This window comes from Drosophila grimshawi, unplaced genomic scaffold, assembly GCF_018153295.1.
Source record: "Drosophila grimshawi isolate 15287-2541.00 unplaced genomic scaffold, ASM1815329v1 contig_311, whole genome shotgun sequence".
In the NCBI taxonomy this organism is placed as follows: Eukaryota; Metazoa; Arthropoda; class Insecta; order Diptera; family Drosophilidae; genus Drosophila; species Drosophila grimshawi.
In genome coordinates this window covers 2210769-2238138 of record NW_025063098.1, presented here as the reverse complement: position 1 = coordinate 2238138, position 27370 = coordinate 2210769, and the positions used below count along the sequence as shown (strand labels likewise).

At 37.6% G+C, this 27370-nt stretch overlaps 1 protein-coding gene across 1 annotated transcript; it reads left to right on the top strand.

Moving 5' to 3' along the window:
- Window positions 1-8220: 8220 nt before the first annotated feature.
- LOC6563107 (osteocalcin 2) lies at window positions 8221-26171 on the top strand. Its single transcript, XM_001990603.3, has 3 exons — window positions 8221-8878; window positions 20043-20177; window positions 24504-26171. The coding sequence occupies exons 2-3, from the start codon at window positions 20048-20050 to the stop codon at window positions 25247-25249; spliced, it is 876 nt and encodes a 291-aa protein (XP_001990639.1). The 5' UTR covers window positions 8221-8878; window positions 20043-20047; the 3' UTR covers window positions 25250-26171.
- Window positions 26172-27370: the final 1199 nt, after the last annotated feature.

Below are 27370 nucleotides of genomic sequence, written 5' to 3'. Positions count from 1 at the left end.
ACTGAAATTTACATACGACTGTATAATTTTGCTATACATGTATGTAAATAAAAAATAATAATGGTGAGTTGTGAAGATTTATTTGACCTTGATAGATAGCCATTAATTAATAATGATCAACAATACACATCAAGTATACCCGTAATAAAATTAAAATACCTTATTTATTAGTTGCGGATTCGAATTGGGTTTTACGACCAATTTATTCAGTGATTAGCATTATGCTTTAAAGTTTCCCAAAATAGTCATATTTTTTTATATCCGTATATAGTACTTAAGTATGTTTTAATTAATTTAGTGCGGACTATTAGTATAATGTATAATGTATTTTGTTCAGATTCATACATTAAATTAAATACAATTGAGCTCTTTTAATATTTTACGTTAAAAATGTATCTCGATTTATATTTTCTGTATTTAAATTAAAATCGTTATATAGTTTTAGGAAACATAAAAATGTATGTATTGGCTCCAATGAATATTTAAGTGAATTGCTGCATAATTTATAGGCCTGACCCATTGGAGGAGGCACGACATCGATCCGCACATTTTAAGAAACATAAAAGTCCAGTCAATGACTCGAAAACAGGACTCGTGTCTTTTATTTGATGACTTAGAATTTCAGCTATCAGTCAGTTTAATGGTTAATGTTGGACTTTCATGAAATGCCCGACTGCAAATTAGCATTTTACAAATGGTACATAAACAAATCGTGCATTTGGACGACGCTATATGCAATGCATATTCAATTAGCCAAATCAATCGATTTTCGAACGCATTTAGGTGTAAGATAGCAAGAAGCAATCGATTGAATACAAATGAAACCTTTAATTGGCTACAGGATGGATGAATGTGATTGAATGTAGAACAATTGAAATTTTACCAGATTCACTAAAGGAATTTACTAACTATCAAGGGATTTACTAACAATTTGAGATATCTTGCAGGTTGCCTGTTAGCATCTGCAAAAAGGAGCTTAAAAGTTTGAAGGGATATTTATTTTAAATATTTTATTTATTATTCATGTAGGATAAAGTTAATAAAATATGTTTTTGAACATAAATGCTCAAATAATATTTTGGATCCTTCTTAGGGTATTTTAAAGACGAAACAGTTGATAAAAATATATTGATAAAACAATATTTCATAAATCACGCATATTATTAGAAATAAATGCCTAAATAATAGTTTTCGTAATTTGTGTATTTTAAGGTCAGAGCTGATGATAAACAATTTCGCTAATTGCGCTTTACCAATCGATTTTTTAATCACATTATATACATATATATTAATTAGAGTTAGATTTCAACAACTAAAAAAACTGAAATTAACTCGGAACTATAAATTACACACAACTTATATTAAGGCTATATGAGTTAAGGATTAAGCTGCCCTCGAGTAATTATATATAACACATTAATTAGACTTTGATTTCAACAACTAAATTTTATTATTCTTTAAAAATTAACTCGAAACTATAAATTACACACAATTTAGATTTAGGCTATATGAGTTAAATATTTAAGCTGCCCTCAAGTAATTATAAACCAATAAATACTTTTTTTTTATATTTTTAAGCATAACGAATTAGATGAAACATTTTCTTAGCCAAAAACTTCTGCAACTACAGAGATGCTTGGCTCAAAATGTACAAATGTTTAAATTCCAAGTCGACTAGTTTTTTTTTTGGGCATTTCTGTAAAACAAATGATGAGTCATTTAGTGAAACAAATCACATACAAATCGATCGGTCGCCCTTTGAACTAGTCGCGTGGCGCAGCGAAAACATTGCGACGTGGTGAGTCAAGCACGTCTTCCAAGTCGGGGCTATCAGTTATTGAGTCAACACTGTGCATATTAACTAGGAGTAAGTGTGGATCTGGCTAGGAGTGGGCAGACATTGTCGCCAGTTGTCTGCCTTTGTGTCACTCAGGAAGCGAGCGGAACTCAGGCAGCACGCGCCGATTGCTGGCTGGCTGCCTGGTTAAAGGCTTTGATGGCACCGATCTCTATGCCACAATTGAGCTGGCCATGTTTGTATTTATATATTTATATATGTATGTATATATAATTTAAGTGCTTCATCGTTAAACTGGGCAGATCTCAACGCCTGTCTCACACACATCCCGCTGCTCCAGTTGTGAGCAGCTTGTGGCCAAGAGCAAGCCACACGCCCATAAATATTTGGTCGCACGAGTCAAATGTCGTATTTCATTAGGCCATGTTAACGTTGGCGCAGCGGTGGGCCCTGCTCCCAACACTCACACCAATAGAATTGTAAAATTGCCAGTTCAATGCGCCTACAAAAAAAAAAAACCGAAAAGACCCGAATTGAATTACATGAAAATGCGCATTGCGGTGCGGAAATCGTACAAACTGGTCATGAAAAATGCATCAGCGAGAGAGAGAGGGAGATAGAGCCGGAAAGACAGCCAGCCAGACTGACAGCCAGACCATAAAAGTTAAAGCCAGACTATGACGACAGCCTCCTCATGGAACCTTTTGGACCTCGCTCAGGGTCTATGTCTATGTCTGTGGCTGGAGCCCTGACTCTGAGACTCTGACTGTGGCTATGTTTATGTTCTCGGTTCTCGGTTCATAGCCGAGTGATGAAAATGTACGACTTTTGCTTGAGGCGCTAAGTGTGCACACCAAAAATGTAAGCACTTTAACATTACTGTCGATGGCTTATAGCTAAGTGATTAAATATGTAACACATGAAAAAGCCGTGCCAAAATTGCTTCTGATTGCTTACTAAATTTCTACTATATTTGTGCAAATTTTTGGAAAATAATTAGAGAACAATTTTTATAGAAAATGAACCAATGGATTGGAATCTATTTTCTAAATTAAACAGATATTTACTTTTCAAATAAGAGCTGAAAAATTACAAAAATATTTTTAGACAATTAATATTTTTTAGTTCTTTTGGAATCATAAAAAACAACCAATCTGCAAGCTAACTAATTGCTTTGATTTGTATCTGTAATAAATTAATTAGTAATTAGCAATTATTACACATAATTTAATTTTTAAATTATTTATGATTTAAAAAGTAACTTTTTCATTTACAATAATAGTCAACAAGTTCAGCAGAGCATCTCAGTTTCGGTGAGGTTGGTTTGAGGCACCTAACCCTCGTATTTAGTTACAGTTACACACACACGTGCACTGTGACTAGAAAGGGAGAGATATCTGGCGAGTGACAGAGAGAGAGAGAGAGAGAGAGAGAGTTGTTGTTGAGTGGTGACTGTTGTTGACTAGTCTGCTCTGTGGTCCAGTGGCGCCGGGGGCAACCAAACTTGACCAAGCCAATTCGATCCGAAACGGAGGACGACCAGCCGTCTAGGTGGTGCAGCCAAGTGGTGCAGCCTAGTGTTGGGTGCCGGCTGTTTCTGTGGCTGCGGCTGCGGCTGCGGCTGCGGCTACATTCGCTGAAATCAATCGATTCGACATTATTATTAATTTTTCATAACTTCTGCTGGCGGCCCGGCGGCTGGCGGCTAGCGGGGCCCAGTGTGCAATATGGCGCCCTAAAACTCCGGCTCGATGCCATGTGAAACTAATCTATTTGTGCGGGCAAAAAAAGGGCCGCCTTCGCTTCGTCGTCGTCGTCATCAGCGTCAGCGTCATCGTCGTTGTTGGCCTCTTCATCGAGTTTGAGCGTGTTATCTGCTATCGCTGCGCTTTGATCTTTTACCGCTTCTGCTTTGCATAATAAATTTGCTATCGATGAAAACTGACTTGCAACCTAGTCGTCGGTCTCGGCCCCAACTATTGAAGCTCTTTGGGATTTCCCCGGCAATTTGTTTGGCAGCGCTTTGCCAGCGCCTTTGGCCATTGCCTGTTTAATTCGATTGCCTGCGCGATTTTTGCTTCGGCTTAACCATTTTATTACAATAGCATAATTTTTTATTATGCTTAATGAGTTCTGCTTTGATTAGTTTTTTTTTTTTTAATTTTTTTTTTTGTTATTTTTTGTTTTGTATTCAAGATTTTTGCTGCAGTTTTAGTTTTCGCTTTGGGCATTATTTGTTGTTTGTTGGGTGTCGTTGGCAAAGGCTCAATTTGCCGAAGTGGAGTCTGAGGTGAAACTGGAACGGGCCTCCAAGTAGTTAGCATTCGCTTATTGAAATGTTGCAAATTGATTTTTCTGCGCAGTTTGGGCAACAGCACAATTAACCTGCAGAAATATTAGAATTATATATATCAAATTAGTTTTTAAAATTCAGAAATTATATACCTAATTTTTAGTTTGCCATAAAATAAAGTAGCCTGATTTATTCAGTTGAAAGTACATTAAGGTAATCCCAGTCTTTAATTTGATGGTTGTTTTTTTCTTATAGAATAACTCTTCTAAATAAGCAAAATCAAATTATTTCTAACTGAAGAACAATAACTGAAGAGGCATTGTTGAGTGGTACACACTAAGTGCCCAAAAGGATAATAATTTCTGAAGTATTGAACAATAAATTGTTATACAATTCTCAGAATACTTTTAACTATACATTTTTTTCTACTCATCTAATTTAAAAATGCATATTGAAAATACGTTATGTATAATGAACTGCAGCCTTTAGAAGCACTGCTTGAAAGCACTGCTTCAGTTTACTGCTTTCTTGACCATGGCAAAGAGCTTTTGTATGTGAGACATTAAGCTTCGAAAAGCATTGTCGAACAGCCAAGATAAGTTGCAGCCCTTCAAAGGCTGATCGCTATTAAAATTTAAAAACTTAAAGTTTTACTTGTTATACCCTAAACACTATAAAAAGGGAAAACCCCGTTTAATAAAGCTGTGCAAAAGTATGTAACATGCAGAAGAATGTCTGATCGCATATAGTATGTATATATGCTTGATCAGGATAGCCATCATCTAGCCAAGTCTGCATGTCTGAACTAACCGACTTTAAGATAAAATAAATTAAGCTGACGTCTTCCAATATGTTTTATACACACAGATATATTGTCGATCAATTGTAAGAGTTTAATTTAGATTGGATAAGAATCACAAATTTTGTTGACTGAAGCATATTATAAGGTGAATCTACTTGACATGCGTCGACTTCAATTTTTATCTCCTAGTCGAGATTATGAGTCAACAAGCACGGATGTAGATTTTCCTTAGCTTCTTGTTGTTTTTTGCACTATCACGCTAGCGCTATCAGTGCACGTATTTCATATATATATGTATATGTATGTATATGAGTCAAAAATACTTTCCAAATATACACCTGAATATTTTATTTCCGGGGCCTTGGCATTGCGCGTGTAGAAGTGTCTGCAATGCTGAGCAAATTGAGAAAAAAAAAACAACCAATAAACCAACAAAAAGTTATAAAAAGAATCGAAATAAAAATAAGACCTGCCATACATGCCAGAAAAAACCGGTATACAAGTACAAGTCGTTTTATTTCTATTCTGATTATTATTGTTATTGCTATTGTTACATGCGCGACTCGCTGACATTTCTAAATATATCTGCCGGACATCTAATGATAACCACATATCGCTGGCAATTCGCCCAAAATGCTGACATAAGTTTGGCAAGCGCCAAAATAAAAGCGATTCACACACTTGCATACACAAACATATTATATTATATATTATAGATTATAGAGTTGAGTGCGTGTCTGGGTATTTTCTTTTTCTCAAAACGAGAAAAATATATAATTATTTATTTAAATAGTTAATTAGCTGGCGCCAAGTGTTTTATAGTGAGTAATTCTCAAGTGTTAAAAACGTTTCGATATTGTTTTTTCGAGTCACTCCGTCCAGCCAAATTTGGAAATTTGGTCACTAAATATAAGACAGTAAATGATTTATATCAAATCAATATAAGCATGATAAATATGTGTATATTTATTTATTTTTTCTTTGATTAAAAATGAACTATTAATATAGATTGACTGACAACATTATTACTATATCTATCAGTTGTAGTTATACAGAAATAGGTCTTTTTAACTTTTTCGTTCCCCTGCAAAGAACACGATGCGCGGTCATCTCTATTGCATATAGGTGGGCTACACTAACTTTAGTGGTTAATTAGTGGCTTAATGCGGTTGGTCACCGAACAAATCTGAATATATATTCAACATTTCTTTTGCATGCAAAATGTACTTGAAATTTGAAATGAGTTACATTTTAGAAAGCTATTTCTCTCCAATAAACATTGTCATTGAAGTGCTTAAGGAATTATATTTTGCATACATATCTAATATGTATTTCCAAAGCAATTTATTTCGATAATAATTCACAAATATTTCCATAGATATATAATTACTTGAATCATGTGTATATCTGGTACTCTGAAAGAGCATTCGAGCTTCGTTGCTGCTAACTTTGTGGCTAATATGGATACTTTCCTGTTTTTATTTGATTTAGAACCCAAACAGAAAAAAAGACATTGACCGTCTGGCACGGGGAGTTAGGTAAAGGGGAGGGGGAGTGGGCTGGCGGTTGGCGGTTGGGGAGAGGTGTGACGTGTGCTGTTTGCGGCTGGCGCGTGTTTGATTCGCCTTGCAAAAATGAAAATGCCACTGTTTGATTACACATTTTTTTATGGACGCTGCTGGTGTTGTATGCTTATAACGCGTTTTGCATTGACGCAACTGGGAGACAACGCACTGTCCAAAATGCTCCCCTCGAGCGCCTCCCTCCCCGTGCGCCCTCGTCAAGTGTCAGCGGGTGCAAGTTAATTTTCCATTTCGCTGGCGCGTAAAACTTTTACAGCAACTTTGACGCCATTTCGGGGAGTGGCGAATGAGATTGAAGAGCATCTCCACACAGCCAGCCTTCCCCTCCCCCATCCCGTTCCACTCCTCTTCTTCTGCTCCATTTGCGCGTTTCTATTATATTCCCGCTCTCCACACGTGTTGGCAATTGAAACTGAAAAATGTCTAAAGCGAAGAGAACAAAAAATCACCCACGAGCCCATTAAAAATCACACAAAGTGAGTGGGCAGAGGGACTGAGAGAGAGAGCGAGAGAGATAGAGAGAGATAGAGTGCGGGGCATGTGGAGGTTGCAAGAGGGGGCGACAGCTGATGACTGTTGTTGCCAGACAACTCGTATGTTATGTTAATTTGTTTTGTATTGTTTTCGCAACGCTTTTGTCTGCTTTTGTTTATTTATTAGTTATCAAAATATAAAAAACAAACCGGAAATCAGACGGCGAGCGGCAAGCGTCTACGTTTACCGTTAGTTTGACTGGCATCACCTGAGTGCGCCTTTGGCACAGGGCATTGAATTACATTTTCATTAGCACGCGCAACTCACGAAAAAATCGAACCAAACGCGAAATATCTAACCAAATATTCACAGCAACCAACACACAGACACACAACACACACACACACACAGCACAGAGCGCAAATACAAATACAAACACACAGAGCACAAACACAAACACAAACGAAAACCATAGAAAAAAAGCAATCGGCCGTAACAAAATTGCCGACACGTGCGACAAAATTGACTTAAAGAGCGGGAAAGCAAAAGAGAGCGATAAGGGCAGAGAGACAAAGCCCGAGAGTGAGAGAGCTAAACGAGAAATTTAGGGAACATAATGTTTACCAATATCGTGTTGTCCACCACAATGTTGCATCAACATTTGTTGCTGGGCACATTTGTTGGTTTTGCCAGGCAGCAAAAAACAAATGCGTGGGTATTTTTAGCTGAAATGTGTGTCAACGATTTACCCAGATTAGACTTGACATTTTAAAAATAGTTGTTTTTTTGATTGGTTATTGCTTGCGTGTTCGTGGTCGTGTCCACATACTTGTGCACACAGTCCTTATGGCAATTAATTTAAGACATTACTTGATAAGCTGTACGCATTGCGGCATTAATTGGGAAGGTGATAATGCAAAAATTGAAAATAGCTAAGGAAATTAGATGATAAGCGTAGCGATTATGTTAATGTAAAGAAATGTTTGAGAATCAATGCAATCGAATATGTGGATGAAAATTAGTGTTATATGTAATATGTAGAAGATATGTAACTTTATTCTGATAGTATAAATTGCAATAAAATCAGATGTTTACAATATAATAATAATAATACAATTCAGTGTGTTAATAATATTTTCTTGAAGATTTGGTTTGTCGTGTTGTAATTTTTAAATCTCATGCGAAAACACTTTCGACATTTGTGTCGGGTGTGGAGCATTTGCTGCTGCGAACGGCCATTTAAGCGACGCGCAGCTGGCAGCGCCGCTTCATTCAGTTTTGCGCTGTCGTTCCATGCGCCTCGTCAGAGAAAGACAATTCCGTTACATCCCGCTGCAAGCGAACTCAAAGTCACACAACATTTACGTACTTCGTGTCTGCCTCTGTGCCTCTGTGTGTGTATGTGTGTGGTGGGTTAGAGTTGCTAACATTGTCTCTGTGTCTGTGTATTGGAACGTGTGTGTGTGTGTGTGTGTGTTAGGTGCGGTCGTGTCTAACGCGTAACGAAAGCGAAAGTTCTGTTTGCCCGCGTGTTGTTAACAGCAGCGTCGCCGTCCAATAGTTGCACACACGTCGCAGTCGCAGCCGCAGTCGCAGTTGGCGTCGCATTCGTTATTGTTGTTGTTGTTGAAAAGAGCTACAAAATAGAATAGATTAAAAGCGTGCGAAAACAAAAGGAATGCTCATTAGTTCGAATGAGCGTGCTATAAATTAAATAAAACGTGCTTATGCTGTGGCATCCTATCTCTCTTTCTCTCTCCCTCTCTCTGTCTTGCCTGTGCGTGTGTGAGTTAGTGTGTGGTTACAACAAATTACCAGCCTAGCAAAATAAAAAAGAAGCAAGCAGCAGCGGCAAACAGCTGTTAAGCTAAAAACAACGATTAACGCAAAACATTCCTGCTAAAAACTCCCTCAAGCAAAGCCAACGGGTGAGTTTCGTTTACGCCATAAATCTTCTAACATTAAACAGAAAAACAAAAAAAAAGATGAAACAGAAATGAAGGACTGCTTAAGCGCCACACGTGTCGGCTATTCAAATTGCATGTTGTGAGCAGCAAGCCATGTTGCAGAGAGCTTTTGTCTCGCACCTCTCACTTTCACTCTCAGTCTCACCTTAGCTATCCATCTATCTGGCTCTGTGCTATCATCATGTTGTCGGATGTGTGTCTGTGTATGGGTTTTTTTGAGCATGCATTAAAGAACGATTTGCCGTCTTTGGCGTGCAGCATTCTCTGCCTTCTCTCTTCTGTTCTCCTCTCTTTTCATGGCCCTAATAAGCATTTGTGTGCTTCACCTTCTCAAGGACGAATGTCGCGGGGGCGTATGTGTGTGTGTGTCTGTGTGTGTGTGTGTGTATGGGGGGCATCTCTTCTAGTTTCCTGGCTGCTGACGCATCATCTTTGCCCTCTGCCCTTTGCCATATTGCTTCAGTGCATTCTGCAGCTGGCGCACACGGCGTATGCGCAATATGCATTTCGTAACGCAGCTGGGTCTAAAAATACATTTTATTTCATTTTGCGGGTGACTTCAAGAAATGTAAATTGTAAAAAAGAATCGAACAAAGTTGACTTTCTTTTCTGAAATTAAACGGTTTTTTATAGAACTTGACGAGATGGTACTTATATAATTCTAAAAATACGTCTATGCATATAACTAGTATCTCCACATTTGCCTGAAGAGCAGTCCTAAAACTAAGCCTTGAGTCAATTACCTCGGTGGCCCCTAAAGAGTTATCAATGAATATTACTGTTCACACACAATGAAAGCCTTTAGATTGGCCCAAAACCTCAAAACACAGATAAATTTAAACAAAAACAACAATTTCGAACGAAAAGTCAGCGAATATTGTTTGTTTGTTTTTTTTGTATATTTTTTTTTTTATTTATCGTTGGTGCAGCAGAAATGCGATTCAAGCTGTGACTTTGACAACACATTTAACCCGCTGAGTGACAGCTGTTTATTTACTTAAGTTTTGTAAATGAATGCCTTTGTTTGGCTTCGACTTTGATTCTGTCCATACGCCGCTTTACACATTCATTTAATCACCTGAATTCTATATAATGCCCAGCAAAACATGCACAAGTCAATCAATTTAATATATTATATCTTTGACGTATTAAATGAATATTCAATAAACAGAGAATTTGAACTGTATTTCACTCCAAGTATTATTTCTATTAAAAAAAAAAACACAAATATTTTCGCTTTCAATAATTGTACATAAAGTAACCTTAATTGTAATTTTATTTGATTTCTCAATCACAAGATACGTGTAGTTCAATGCCCGTATTCGTATTCGTATTCGTAATATTTATAAAAATTAGCAATAACTCACCAGCCGGATGTTATATATTAATTTATTCCTACACTCCTTAAAAAGAGTACAGATTGATGAGTTGTTGCTTTTTTTTTTTAAATCGCTGCCACCCCATACATGACACCCTATTGTCGTGCGTAATAATAAATAATAATAATAATAGATTTATAATTACGGCTTGAACGCGTGTCGCATGAGCACTTTGAATTTAACCAAAGGCATACATACACACAATAAATAGTATTTACATATATTCATACATACACGCTTGTATACGTTATAAGAAAAGCCCTTCAGCAATATAAACAAACAGTAGCGAAAAATAACACCAACGAGAAATACAATCGCGGCAATCGAGTGACTCTCTGCTATAAATTGTGTAGACATTTGGGGGGAGGTGCGCTGCCAGTTCGACTACCCCAGCCGCAACACGTGCGCCGTTAAATCAATAAGAACAACAAAGGCAAATAACACAGAAATCACATACACACACTAAACAACACACACATATATATATATATATATATATATATTTGTATATATACAATACACTCGTGTAGACAGCAGCATAAAAATTCATTAACACCGTGTGAGAAGAGCTGCTGTTGAGTGCGTGCGTGTCTGGCTATCATTGAGCTGGTGACTTAACCCAGCAGAACTTTTGCAAAAGCATGTACATGTTGTGTTTTTTCCCCACTCTTTTAGAATGTTTTTGGTTTTCTACTGGGTCTTTTTTTTTTTGTTTATTTTGTCTTGCTTTGTTTTACTTGCTCGCATGTCGCCGCTATTCGATGGCTTGTGTTGCGTTCCCCTACCCCGACCGATCGCATTCATTCTCACACGAGTGCTTGCTCACCATATATCTATCTGCCATTGTGCAGCTCGTGGCAACGAAATTATCACCAGTTCGGTCTCGCCGTCACCGAAGCCGTCGCTGACAGAGTCGCAGTCGCAGTCGCAGTCGACCGCGTTTCTAACTGTGATTGAATGACGAGCTCTTTTTAATTTATGCAGGCAACTAAAAATTAATTCGTTTTTCGTTTTAGCTTTTGGGTTTTCTATTATTTTTGTCGGCTTTGACTCCCACACGTGTGTGTCCAATCGCATCATCTGTGTTTAGGCATGTGTTTGAATGATTTGTGTGTGTATGCGCGTGTATGTGTGTGTGTGTAAGTGTGTTTGTTATTGAGCCCGCTTTAAAATGTTTGTTACGGTTGTAAGGGGGGGTCATTAAAATGTAAATACGTTGTCTGACAAACGGTAGCAATAACAATAAAATTTCAGATTATTTTCAGTGACACAAATTAATTTGTTTTTCTATATTATTTTAATTCATTTTTTATGTTATATTACGAAGCTTAGTGGGAAGCGAATTAATCAGTTTAAAGAGCGTGTGTTGCTATGAAAATAAGTTAGGAGTTTTTATACCTTGAACCCATTAAAAATGGGTAAGAAGTGTATAATGGTTTTGTGCAAATGTATGTAAAAGGCAGACGGAAGCATATCCGACCCCGTAAAGTGTATATATTCTTGATCAGGGTCAACAGCCGAATCGTTATAGCCATGTCCGTCCGTCCGCCCGTCCGAATGTATGACCATGCAGATTAAAATTTGGAATATAGGTTGTCGAATACCAGGTTTGCTTTATTTTATCGATAACTGCCTTCGTTTATCGATTATCAATACACTTAAATTTCCGATAGCAATAAATGCTAAGATTTTAAAAGCAGAATATTCTAATTTATGCAGAATATAAATACGCATATTATTGATCAATTTCCTACATTTCATCCAGATTTATATATATATGTACAGATATATATATATACATATATATATATATATATATATGAGTATTCACGTGCTTGGCGCCAGAGCGCACTTGCAGACCTGCACACATTTTGGTTCAAGACTTTTAATGGGAAATTTTTCCAATACAACTATAATATATTTAACAACTGGGTTCAGGGTAAATAGTAGTCGAGCTCACTCGACTACGGCACTCTTACTTGTTATTAATGTGAACTGTCTGGTAAAGCGAAATCGACTGGCGCTGGATTTATAAAAACAGAAAAATATTAAGAAATAAACTTGTTAAAAGTTTTTATCTCTGTCTGTTCTCATTAAATAAATTCATATTTTTTTACGATAGCACATTAAATGCCCTTTTATACCTTTTGTGGTTATTCGTTTGACATAGTTTTTTTTTTTTTTGTTTATAAATAATTTTAAAGCTGACTCATGTATGAGCCGCGACACATTGAACTTACCTGGTAAAACCCCGGAGTATGCGTAATTTTTTAACACGCATAAATATTATTTATACGGCCTAAATGCAGGGCAATTACTCCTTAGATATGTACTTTTCTGATGATACGCTTTAGAAGAGTTGTGTTTTATTTTATTATTACCACCAAATGATGACGATACTCGGGGCCATTAACACAGTGGCACATAATTGGGCACATGCACACATACTTATTAACAGCAGTAGCCCCGATAAATACAACAACAGCAACGATAACCAGTCGAGCTAATTGTTGACCCAATAATGCGAGTCACACGCCAACGTATGTAACTGTAAATTGCCACATGCGCGTGCTGTTTCCTAATGTGTGTGAGTCTCTGTGTGTGTGTGTGTGTGTGTGTGTGTGTGTGTGTGTGGTGTGTGTGTGTGTGTGTGTGTGTGTGTGTGTGTGTGCGAGCGAGTGAGAGTCATTGGGGGGCAACTAAGTTAAGGGTGCTCGTCCCACATCCCACGTCCCACTTGCCCATATCCATATCCATCTCCCTCTCACTCGAGCTGCACTGCGAACATAGACTGTTCATTGTGCTGGTCGTCGGCCATTAAGTGTCACACGTGCGCCAATTTTGTTATGAGAATATACGGAGGAGGTAGCAGGGAACCCAGACACTGCACAGTCATTGATAATTGTCAATACGCTATAATTATTTCAGTATGGGTATTTCGATTTGGTCTGTGTAACAAATTACTAACATTTATTAAGTCGGGCAACATTGTTGGGAAAATATATAAACATTATTACCCCTTACTTTATTATTTGCCTTATCTTTTCCTCTCTCTCTCTCTCTCTCTCTCTCTCTTTTTACTTTCTTAAAGCTAATAACGCTATACAAATGTTGAGGTTTTTCTGGCAACCCTTGCAATAAATATTGCATATAATTTAAGACCCCCAGATTTAAGTTCTCCCTTCTAGCTTAATAACTTAGTTCGTAACTTTAATATTACATTTTCATTTACCAAAACCTTTTATAGGAACTGATTTTTAGAATATCTATTAGTCGACTTACTCATTCTTCAACATTTTAGTCTGTTGGTGTTTTAGCTAATTTGTTGGTTACATTAGCGAATTATTTTTGCTGCTGTTCGCAGTAGAGTTAATTCAAACATAAATTAAACAGACAAGGTTTCAGTCCCCTCAATGCCGATGATAATGATCACGATAATGATAGGCAAACAATAATAAAAACAAACACACGCGCCGCTCGTGGTTGCCTTTTTGTTATTGCCACGGTTTGCAGCTGTGTCTGTTTTCAACGGTATCTGTATCTGTATCTGTATCTGTGTCTGTGTTTCGCATTCGGTGTGACTACCACAGCTGCACCGCTTTCCCTTTGGCCGTAATGTGCTTATGACCCGTAGCTTTAACCGGAGACAAACCGTTGTTGGAGTGAAACGGTTGCTAGACCTTTGCCTGTGCGAGTTTGGGCACGGCAGACTGACTTATTATCAAGCCACGCGCAAATCGACTGTGCTGCTTAAAATAATACTCTTATTTATGTGACTTTTGCATATGATAATTCAAAATAATTTTGTCAGGCGGCAGCTCTGATAAGCCTCTACCTAAAAATAGTTTCGCCGGCATTTTTTACTGTACATAAATAGCAAAAATAAAATGTTGCTTTTTATGGTTTCGACAGGCGACATCTGTGGCATATTCAATAAGGTTTTGCAAAAATCTACACGGAAATGATAAACTTTTTTCGCTACTCTTCCAAGAATTTAATATTAAATTATTATAAATTCTAAGAACTGATATGTAATTATATCAAGTTCAATGAGAGCAAGGCGAGCGACAGCCAAGTTTAGCTGATAAATTTTTGGGTTTCTTATATTTTATATGTGGATCGAGTTTAGATTTGCTTTATTTATTTTATAGTTTAAATTTGCTGTAATTATTTTTAGACCCAAATATTATTGATGACATTCAGCTTGCAAGCATAAAAGCTATTTTGTGCCCTCGATTTGAATTTTGCATGCATACAAAATAGTTCGTAAATGCAAATCTATAAATAGCGCAGTGTATTTTTGTGAGGAGAATGCACATGTTTATAGTTTTACTTTCTGGTTAGCTTTGTACAACTGTTGCTTTTGTTTGGCATTGTCTGATATTTTAAATTGTTTCCACACAATGCATGCATTCTAAAGCAGAGAACTTAGAGGTGCGCCCCAGGCGGAAGTAATGCGACATCGCGTATACGCCCCAGTGCATATCAGGGGCTACACGTGCCAGAAGAGTGTGTGTGTGGGCTTGTGTGTATGCGCAACTAATTACTAATTACGTTAAATGATTAAACATTTATGATGTGCCAATTAAACGTTGTGATTGTGACAACACATATGGTGAACAGCATTCACATTTCAAATTCCAGTTCTTCGGATCGTAATACATGGGCCGTTAAATGTGTTCATTCATTAGGTAAATAAATTAGCTCAAAATCAATTTAATAACCAGAACATAAAAATCGCTAAGCAAGCAAATAAAAGAAACATAAAAAATAACAATATAAGTCCATTCATAGGACCTGAAAGTAAACTGTCATGTAAATTCCCCGCTGAGTTTTATGAACAAAGCCAGTTAAGTCAAAATGCCGAATAGAAGCAAATCTCAACGGATTTTGTGTTTTATGTGTTTTCGCATACTTCTTTGATTTAATGTCCAACAATGCCATTTTTATTGCACTTTAAAAAATAGAAGTACTTAGCTAATTTGATTGTTTATTGTTCGCCATGTGCCGTCCCAAAAATACGCTTTATAATTGTTCCATTGTATTGCCAGTCATTTTCTGAACAACAATCAAAATCTTTGTTGATATTGTTTTTGTTTTCCATTTTGGAATTTTCGTCACGTTGTGCGATTGAATATAATTTCAACTGTTCACACAAATGTCTATTTGTAATTACTTTTCAACGAAATTCGCACAAAAATGATCTTGGAGGGCTTACAAGTATATTAAGAGAAGGATTACTTGTAATAATAAATAATAAACAAATAATAAAATAGTACGTAATTTTATTAAAATATGACATGAGTTAGACTTTGTTTTAATGTGTAGATAATTTTCCAAAATTCGTCAATCATGAATAGATGATTAATATCATTTGCGACTTTGGTTTATAAATATTACCAATTATAATTGTGATAACTGCTGCATGGTTAGCCCATCCACTTCCCTTATATATGGCATAATCATATGTGTTAATATTGGTGTGTTTATTTTTGTTATGCCTCGACGTGCTCATTTGGCAAGTAAATAAGACTCGGTACTAATTAATAGCCATGGCTGCTGTACGTTTTTTGGTTGAATTGACTTCTCCACCTCTTCAGCGAGCTGCTCTTTGTGGAACCTTTCGCCTTAGTGTTTGCATTAGTATTTGTTGTGGTTGCGCGTGGCTTGCTTTTGTTTGACATTGGCAAGGCAATTGGGCCATCGTTAGGCACACGTGTGTCTCGTTTAATGTTTCACTTTTTTTTTTATTTGCCTGGCTTTGCTTGTCGCCATCATCAATTTTTATCGCCTGGCAGTGGCAATTCAATTGGCAATACTGCACACTTACCAAAACCAAAAATGTTCACGTCTATCTGTTTTTCTCTCTCTCAGTTCATGTTGATAAGCTGCCATTTATATATATATGCATATATATATATATATGTACATATGCCAGTCTTGTTGTCTGTGAACTGGCTCTGTTTATCTTTTGATGGCACAGTCCATTTTTTGTAGGCTGTTTATCTAAAGTATGACACGTTTTGCAGTTCCACATGCTTCATAAATTCAATTACAATGCCAATTTTATTGGCTTAGTTTCCACGTAAGCATTTATTCTTTTATTGTTTTTGTCATTGGAATCGAGTTAAGAAGACAGTAATGTCTGAAATGAAGTTTTGAAAATGTAGGAATGTTTTTGTAATTTAATTTAGAGCGTAGAGATTGAAAATAATATGGAAATGTGTATGTTAATATAATACAAAATATATCAAATTTCAAAATGCACAACACTTTTTACTTTGAATTCACAATTAATTGTTGTCTAAAATGCGTAAATACTTTGCCTTATTTTGGGTATTTCAACCACTGAGATAAACTAGTAATATCTACGTTCTAATCATGGAAAAATCGCCAGGCAGACTTGGTCGCATTCTTGGTCGCAAATGAAATAAATGAACGAGTGTGGGAAATATGCCATGGAAAGTTTTTTTTTTCTTCTTGGTTACCTTCGTACTTTTGGCCTGAACATTGTTGAACATTTTTGTTAGCGGCGGCACCTACAAATAAAGATTTTTTTTGTTGTCGTTACTGTTGTGGTTGTTTCCGTGTTTTGTGATACTCGGCACGTGTAGAGGTGTTAGATTAAGTCGCACAAGCAGCTACTTGGAGTGGCCGAAATGAGGCCGTAACACATTTGCGATTGTTCATTAAATATTGAAATGCAATGTATATTTACTTAATAAATATTATTACGCACTTTGTTGTTCTGTTTGACAAATACATGTTGCGTATGCGTAACGTGCAACTTTCTATTATTAATGGATTTATTATAATGGATTAATTTTTATATTAATGGAAAGTACAAGCCTTGCTTGCTTACTCATATCACCAAAAAAAGTGAAGCTTCAGCTAATGAGAGTGAACTTATTACATGTTTAAATAATTGAAAGGCTAATGCGTTACGGGAATTCCCGGCGACATTTGAACAAATGAAGCCCAATATAAAACGCTTTTCATGACTGGCGTAAAGTGTGTGTATTTGTGTCTATGTGTGTGTGTGTTGGAGACGTCACTGAATGCCTGCTGTCTGCCCATAAACATAACAACGTATTCTTGCCATTATGGAGACTGCTGCGAGTTATCGTAAAATGGACGCCAAGTAAACTTCAGTGTGACAACGCCTTCAGCAGCAATTTAAGCTGGGGAGTTTTTTGAACTTGTTTTTGTTTTCTCATTTGTATGTTTTTTACAGCGTTGACAATAACAATTTAATGTGTGCACGGGTCGAGCCTGACTGACTGAATGACTGTTTGGCCTGTCGGTCGCCTTTGTTGACGGCTGCTGTGTGCCTACGAAAGTAATTGGCCCGAAACGCCCCAACAATTTGAGCCACGCAGCCATTGTGCGGGCAATTTCTCATTTTATCTCAAAAGTCAATGAGCTGACTCCGGGGGGGTCTTTGTTTTGTTTTTGGGCCTGCCTTGACAGCCGTCGTGTCGTGTCCGACAATTATTTGGCTAATTTTAAGCACACGCAGTGGCAGCTCTCATTAAGGCCATTGATTGACATGACCTCCAGCTACAGGTGACTGCCTAGCGTGTTTAAAATTAGTACCAAAGCACCTGATTCATACGCCAAACGAACACACAGACAGAGTCACGACTTTTACATATGTATAGCTAATAACATGTGATGCTCTCTTCAAGATTTGCTATGAGTCAATGTTTTTCTTTCTTCTTCTTCTTTTTTTTTTTTGCGTATTTTTTGTTTGCTTATTTTGTATGCCGGCAGCGACACGTGTTGCTCGTTTTGTGTCCAGTTCGAGGCAGGCTTAAGTCATCGGGCCAATTTGAGTGTGGAATACGCTTGGGGATTTATATCATATGTATGTGTTATAACCTTTTTCTTATTTCTATTTATGTAAGCGATATCTAATGAACAGAGTCCACCGACTGAGGCATCGAAAATATAACAGTTTCAGCTGCAAACAAATCTGGACTCAATTTAACACAATTACTTTTTTATACAACTCACGTAATAGTTATCATAGAGAAAGCAAATGTATTATTGTAAAAATATTAAGTAATCAATTTGAATACTTGCCAAGCTAAATTGTATAAAAGTGTATTAGCGAGTCGGGCAAGGCGTCAGTTCAGCTTCAGTTCAGCTTCAGTCTCAGTTTCGCATAGCCGATTCATTTGCGTGTGGCTGGTGTGAATACGACTCAGCTTACCCCCAAATCTCTTTCAGCCTGTCTGACCCACCCGGCCATCCCTCAGCCTGGCGAGAGCCGAGGGAATTGGGAGAGAATAGCGCGTGCACATCAAATATGCCACAGGGACTATTTGTTGTTTGCTGAGCCTCGCATACGTTTCGCTTCTCGGTTTTTGTAAGATTTGATGCAGGGTTGTGGTTAAAACGTGGGCTTAGCCGGCGGGCCTATGAGCTCCAGAAATGTTTCGTATTTTGCCGGATGTGTTGAATGGCAGAACACATAAATACTGAAATGTAATTTCAGCTACTCATATTTGCGCATTGACAATACAGCAATACACTTCTGAAGGCATTCTGAAATCCTCTTAGCAAATGCCACGCCCACACAACCCACACACAGCCCACAATAAAGCTCGACATAGCCCACAAGTATTTAAAATAAAAATGCCTCTTGGTCGCACACTTTCCAAATGTAATTACACTCAAGAGATACACGTGCCGACAATAGCATCTTTGTTGCCCCTCTTACTCTTACTCTTCCTCTTCTTCGTCGTCATCTTTGTCTTCTTCTACTTCTTCTTCTTGTTGGGATTTTCAATTTGAATTAGAATTTGACGGGGTGGCAGAGGCTGCCTGAGGCTCATCTGTCTGACAGGCCAACACAATGCCAACGACAGCTGAGCCGCGCATTTTGGCAATTTGCATGAGCGTCAAATTGTTGGCTCGCAATTCTACATATTTCTCTGGGGGTTACTTCATGCAATTCATGTCTGGGACTGTGACTATTTTGTTGTTTACCTTTTACGAAATTGGCACGCAAGCAACGCTAACTGCCCTGACTTGGACCTGGCCTACGCTCCAATTCAAGAAATGGCTAATGAGTTTCAGCTACTTTTGGGCACATTCCGACAATTTCCTGTGGATGTTGCTGTTGCTGTTGTAGCTGCTTTAAATGACAGCTTCAGCTTTAGGTTATGACTTTAGTTTTGGGAATTCTGGGAACAAGTTGTTTATCTTGCTGAATGATTAATGTATTGTAAATTCATAGAGATTAAAAGCTGAATAACAATATTAAAAAATATATTAGACGTTTAGCACTGCTTAGAAACAAATGCTCAAAACTCAATTCATTTACTTAAAAAATGCCTTCATAAATGACTGCTAATTCAAAAAAGATTTTATATCAAAAGCAATTTTTAAGCCGGCTAATGATTTAATGTGATTATGAATTCCTAATTTTTGTTAGATAAACCAAGCTTATGTTTGGTGAGTGCTCTGTTGATCTACCTGAAAAGGGCAAATAATTACAAATTCGTATTTGTTGCTTTTCTCAAATCTTTGAACTTTGGCCACGTGCCTCATTTAATTATATTTAAACTGTTGCGCAATGTACTTGGCCCACTAATTGATAAGCTAAAGGTTTATTGAACTCGTGGCCTTATTATTAAATTAATTTTAATTTATTGTTATGGGTGGGTTTGACACTTGGGCATCAATCAATTAATCAATTTGTTAGCCAATTAATATAGTATTTTTTGCTTTGCTTGCAGTTCCAATGGCGCCCACAGTCTGCTCCGAGAAGGAGGCGCGACGACGCAGCAACATGGGCGTGGCACACGCAAATGCTTCAACAGCTTCCTCGTCAGAGGCTGCAGCCACACAGACTAGTTCCGTGCTGAGATATAGTGAGTAAAATTCTTGACTTTCACACATGGCGCATACGTCATTTGTCATTGTTGTTCTTTTCCATTTTTTGCACGCTCCTCAAACTGGCCCTCACGTTACTTGAACGGGTCTAATTAATTTATGTAAGCCTGGGCAAGCATATCTGTTGGCTATCTCCACAAATACTTACACCGAAACACGTGTTCCAATTTTGTACGTACGTTTCACGTGTTGCCAGTTGCCAGTTGCATGTTGTGGCATGTTGTCTTTGCAGTGGCTGATTGCTTTGACACACGACTTTGTTATGGCAACAATTTGCGTCAGCATTGCATCCAGTTGTTTCCTGTAAGCAACATTTATATAAGCCGTCTAACCCCACATGACCCGATAGTCAATAAGTAAATCCCAATTGTCGTTGACTGCAACTTCAGGCAATTTCATTAGGAACTCGCGTTGGTCCATGCATCAGCCAGCTAAAGTGGGCTAAAAATAAAACTGTTTGGCTCGAAAATGAACAGATTAAAAGCTAAGAGCTACTTGAAATAATCCGGCTTGATTAGGTGCTTTGTTATTCAGCTGTTATGTTCTGTAAACTTTGATCTTGGGTTGCGGGATTCTATTTATGTTACTTAAAAAAATTTACTTTTGTCTAACATTGACATGACAATTAACATCAGATATTAGCTAAGTATGGCAAATGGTTAATAAAAGCAGGTGGCGAAATCTGCTGATGAAATCAATTGCCTGAAAATCGATTTTTGGGCAACCCTTTCAAGTGGCTACAGCGAAAATAATAATTTTCCTATATCTGAATATCATTAAAATTCAATGAAAATCCATCGATCTTTGCGCTTTGCTCAATAATATACTTGAACATTAGCACGTTGCAACTTTATTATTTATCAATCTCAAACATTATTTGACACTAATTGACCAACTGCTTTAGCACTCAGTATTTTCAGAAAAGCTAATAAAAAGCAACGCAAGCATTTCGAATTTCTGAATGAGCACAAGAGAATATAGCATAAATATTGGTTAAGCATATATTTTCACAAGAAACATTTCGTGTGAGTCTCGTAACCTTTATTTTGTTGCCATTGTGTTTATTGTTGATATAACTGTACTACTTTTGCTAGCTTATTTATACTTTTCCCACATTGAAGCGGCTGCTTTTTTGCTTTTGCTTTTGCTGACGTGACTTTTTGTAGCCGTATTTGTTGCTATTGTTCCTGGTTTTATTGGTGCCATCTTCAATACAATTCATTCCAAGTGATTTTTCTTCTTGTACCCTATGAAAAAACCGCTTCGACTATATGAACGGAAACTTTTTTAGATACATGTACATACGAATATAACCATATCTTATCGTGTTATTCTGCAGAACTTTAAACATTAATTATTTTTCCGCTAATTTTGTATGTGAGTTTCGTTGGTAGGGTAAAGGGTGTTTTCGAGTCGAGCATCTAGTCATACAGAAAGTTATGACTCGTTTTATTTATTTGTTTTTGGTTTGTGTTTCCTGCTAATTTCCAGCAACACGTTAAAATGCTGAATGCTAAATGGGTGTGACAAAGCCACGTGCAGGCGTCTATAAAACTCTAGCCTCCCCTCATTCAGCCCTGCCAATGACAACGTAACGATCTGGTTATTGCACACTGGGCTGGGATACGTGTTGTAGAAATATTTTCAAATATACATTTTCGCTTCACCGAATTTTATTGCGGTTCGAATGATATATATTTGGGTGAAGGTAGAATTAAAATTATCAAACTAAATAAATATTTAGAAAGCTGAAGAAATTAAAATAAATATGTTTTTTGTGTTAATAATTGAAATATTTTAAAAATTTTAAGAAAAATGCATTTTCAAAAGTGTGTAGAAAATCTAAAATCGAACATTTCTCGAAGTTTGTTAAATTATTTATATATTTTCTTGGCCCACAAATGCGCCTGTGAATTGTATCGAAGCGTGATCTATTTGTGGACGTCTGTTGTCACAACAAATGGCATGCATTTAGAAAGAAATTGAATTAGACTTTGCTGGCAATGCCTAATGACATGGCTTGAACGTCGTTTGCTTTAATTAAGCATAAATTGTAACTAATTTGGTATGTGTGGTTGGCACGTGTGCGCACGCCAGCCAACCCACAGGCGCCACAGACGCCATAGCCATAGACATCTCAGACACCACAGAGCTCATAGCTAACACTCAGGGCCTGCACACGTAATCAAGGCCGGCCTGACAATGAGTAGATAAATGCTCATAGGCGTTGCGCAGTCGATTGCATGTGCTACGGGGGGAAGTTCGCCTCACCTCGTCGCGCCTTGCCTTGCCACGTCTTGCCTTGCTACTTGCATAAGTCGATGAGAAGAGAGACGGAATGTGTCGTTGAAGGAAGTAAACGCGACACACTCGCAGCTGTTGGGGGGGCCAGCAGGCCTTGGAGGGGTGCAGGTGAATAACAACATCAACGACAAAACCACAACAACAATGACAACAACAGTAAACTGAACATTTCCGCATTAAATTTGAATGCTTACGTTTGTCGCATCGCTTGCACATGGCAAGAACACGCATTAGGAATCGCTTATATGTATGCTTGGCGCAACACTTGATGCAACATGGGGTCATCCACAGGTGGCAATCTCGGCTAAATTAAATAGAATAGAATAGAGTCATCGACTGCATGGGGTGTATTTAACTCATGAAGCTGCGTTGTAATAATAATCGTTGTAATGATAATCATTGAATACGACGACGTTGTTTAAGCATCTAACATAGACTGCAGCCGAAATGCTTCGAAATGTTTATAAAAAAACTTTCAAAATTATCATAAAGCTTTCTACAATTATTCTTATTCTACTTAGGACATTATCTAGGTTCATATTTACAGCTGCAAATCATTATCCTATCAGTTCGGAGAACTCTTACCGCGGAAGGTTTTATTACGGCTACGATGGGTGTTCACGTCCTCACCTATCTTCTCGATAAGAGTCGTCCATGGTTATCTTACCATTGTAAGATTGAACAGGGTGCATTTATGGTATGGGATTATGTCGCTGATCTACATGCATAGACACTGTGAAGATTCCCTACGTTTTTAGTACCCTTGCATCACATTGAAGGATATACTGCGATATCTCAACACAATTCCTATGTTTTCTTAGACATTTTTATTTTGTGGCAATTTATAGCTTAGTTAAGTGTAAATCATTTTATTAAAGATATTAATTAATCATTACTTTGTATGTACATTGTAAATCGATGCCCATTTGCTGACCGGCTAATTACGTTCTCGATTTGTGTAATGCATGCAATGCGTCACCCTCAAACACACAGGCCACGTTACCCAATGCTGACACCATGCCATAATTACCCCTCCCCACCGGTGGAATGCCCTTGTGCCGCTCTCACGTTTCACTGCACTGGTGCTGCGTATCAGTAAATGCTTTATATGCAAAATGCAAACAGAACACTGAATGCGACCAGATAGACCCAGTTCTGACAGCGGCACTTGCTCTTACTTTGTTGTGGATTCGCGGATACAAATGTGCTGAGCCATTTGCTCCACAACGAGACTACCGAGCTGCGGACTGACCCTGACCATAGACACAGTCGCGGAAACGCTAATTGGAATTGGATTTCAGCTGGAGCTGCCGTCGTAGTCGTAGTCGCGCCAGTGGCTGCTGATGCCCCTACAGTTGCCTCTGTCAAATATTTGTACATCTGTTTGCTGTGGATGCTCGTAACTGCAGTCGCACAAGTGTGTGAGTTACCCATGATTTCAGCTGTCCGAGCGTGTTTAGCTAAGCGCTTTGCATTGGCCATGTGCTCCCTGACTATTATTGCAAATTGATTCGAGGCGCCGATGTCGCTTCTCGACAGCTGGCCCCAGCTGTGGTCACGTTTTGCGACACACACAAAGCACAAACACATGGTGAAAAGTAGGCGAGTGATAAGCAAATGCCACGCAATCAAGCTTACATTCTAAATGAGTGATTAGCTCTGCCAACTACATATTCGTGATTGCATTCCTATTCATTATATTGATTTTATTAATTATAATTTTACAACAAATTAATAAGTTACATTTTGTTTCTATTTTTGAAAAACTCATTAAAGTTTTGCATGCCTAAAATGAAGCTAAATAAAAAAGTTGACTCTTTGTAGCTACAAAATAAGATATGGCATACTTAGGGGGCCAGATGGTTTGAGTCATTGAAAAGCGAATTATTTTCGAAATTGTACCACTGTGCGCAGAGCTTGTGATTTATATTCTGTTTGTGATTCTCAAGTTGATTGAAATTTGACCGCAGCTAACCGTTTTCTTTTGTTTATTCTTGCAGTTGCCAAAGGTTCGACGCACTCGGCGGGTCGTTTGCCACACCGCCGTGGCCTCAGGCTGCCCCACAGACTGCAACAGCAGGCGAAGCGCGTGACATCAGCATCGAGTGGAGCTGGTGGGGAGACAAAGTCAAAGCAAGTGGAGCTCATGGAGTTCGATGATTGCAATGAGACGAGCACGCAGATAGCACGCATACATTCCAGCAGCAGTACTAGCAGCAGCAGCAGTACCAGCAGCAGCAGCAGTAGTAGCAGCAGCAGCAGCAGCAATAGCAGCAGCAGCAGCAGCTGTAGCAAAAGCAGCAACAACAATATTAAAACAGTATTACAACCCACAGCTGCTAACAGTAATAGCAGCAACTGCGGTGGCAATGCAACTAGTAAGACATCAATAGCCAAACACTGTGATCATGTTTCAAGCATGGAGGAGGACGATGACGATGACGATGAGAAGGAGGAGGAGGATCAGAGCGATGGTGACAGTGGCTATGAGTTTGCCCTCGAGCCAATTAAGCAGCAGCAACAATACCACACACACCACGAGGGCCTGCTCTCCATAGCCGTTAAGACTATCAGGCTGGTGCAGCGCAATAAATTGCTGCAGAAGCGATTGGCACAGCTGCAGCTGGAGACATCCGAGTTCATTGCCTCGGTGCTGGCCAATCCCGAGAATAGGCATTTTCGTGAGAAAATCACGTCCAAAGCGGACGCGGCCAATAAAATGAGCAACATGTTGTTGCGCCACTAAGCGATGCACAATACAAAAACTGCTGCATACTTTTGGGTGTTTGCCGGAAAACGCCGTGTTTCAATGTGTCACAGAAATACATTCGACTCGAAAGAATTGAAAAAATATTGTAGGATTCGCAGGAATACGAATGAATAAAAGATATCAAAAAACATAACGTTTGCAATCAGAAAATTAAACGAAAAATACTTTAAATTCAAGTTTGCTTAAAAATAATAAGATTTTTGCTTCCAATGGATGATTTTTGTGACACGCGGGATTGAGTTTTGAGCAATTCGTACTGATTACATTAAAGAAATAACAAGTGTAAGTTTAATATTTGAATATAAACAAAACAAAGATCAGAAATAATGCATAAAGATATACATCAAAATATTTGTGACAGATATGAAAAGTCAAGAATGAAATACTTTTATGTAGTTGCTAAGTATGTTTATGTTCAACATTTTGTACATCCAACAATTAATTCATAAATACATATTTAAAAACTTTAGTAATATATATTTTAGTGCTATAGGTTTACACAAAAGATACAACTGGCATAATCATTTTCCAACTATTACGCTTTACGCTTTATACAAAGAGTTGCATTAAGTTAACAAAGAAATTTCAATGCCAAGCAATTTATTTATTAAATCTAAGCGTAGGAAGCCAATATACGTAATTAATTGATCGTCAGAATTCATTACCAATAATTAATATACTATATCATAAGTTCACATGGAAACCAAAACAGTTCAAGCATAACTTATTGGAATTCTTACATTTAAATTCACTCCCATATATTTATGATATTGTAACATTTGTTTTTAATTTTCTACTTCCCTAAATGTTATAATAATCAATTTATAGTAAATAGAGAAAAACTTGAATAATCAAAATACAAATTTTAAATAAATTTCATTTTATTGAAGTGAAACAATTAATATCAACTTTTATTTATTCACTGTAAATTTCAATAGAAGCAACAATAACTTCAATATCAATCGTATTAACAACAACAACAAAAGCCATAAGACGCACACTCAGTGGTCGTGTCAATAACACCAATCAAAGCGTTCAAAGACCGTTTCAAAAAGTTGACGTTCAGCTTGTCAAATCAGTCATGAATCATGAATAAATTACGCAGCGTGTTCCCAGAAGCGTAAGCCAACTTTGATATGTGATTTAATGCTCGCATGTCATTTCACTTAATTTCTTAGTCAAGTTTAAAAGTTATAATTTAAGCATTGAAGTTAGAAAATATTCCTCAGTAAAGACTTGACTTTCATTTCATGTAACTGGGCCAGTTCCACGAATTAGGCACGCTTCATTTCTGGAATGCCCCTTCGCGTGCTGCATGCTTTACACATCTCGCATCTTATTGGCATTCAATATGAAATTACACTTCAATTGTTTCAAGTTCATTCAATTAATCCGCTCCCAGCGCGACATCTGCTCATGACCAAAAGCCTTTTGAGTGCCATTCAGCGTCTTTCGACACTCTGCTTATGATTTTTAGCTTTTCTCTGGCTTATTTTTGGCTCAATTGCCGTCAGATATGCGAATCATTTTACAAAACAATTTTACATTTGCCTTGTTTTTTCGAAGTTGTTATTAGTTTTATAGGCATTTTTGAGTTTTATTCGGCATGTTGAGGCTTTTATGTGTGCTGCTCACGTCTTCATTTTTATAACGGCATTTGGTGTTAGGCACGTGAATTACGACCATCGCCCAGCCCAAATGACAGTGTCCAGACATTAAATTCAAGCACACAGATCACTTGATGGGTCCAAGGGGACCTTTATGTTTGAGCATGTTTGTCACGTCTTCAAATTTGAAGATGAGCTCCAATTGCGTCTGTGTCTTTTCATAATTTACTTAGTGTTTGTGACTGTAATTTTTTATAGAAATCAGGTAGCGTGTGAATGTTGGTCAGATGCCCACATCCATTGGTCACTCGAAAATTGTTAACATCAAGATATTAGCGGATGTTTTCAATTAACCTTGACAAGGTCATTGTCTAGTTGCTTACTTGGTTGACCGATTAGAGTACGGAAATTAATTATTGCCCACTTTTTTTGTATGTAGTGGTCTATTTTGTATTACTGAAGTTGATGCCCGAGTGCTAAATCAGCAACT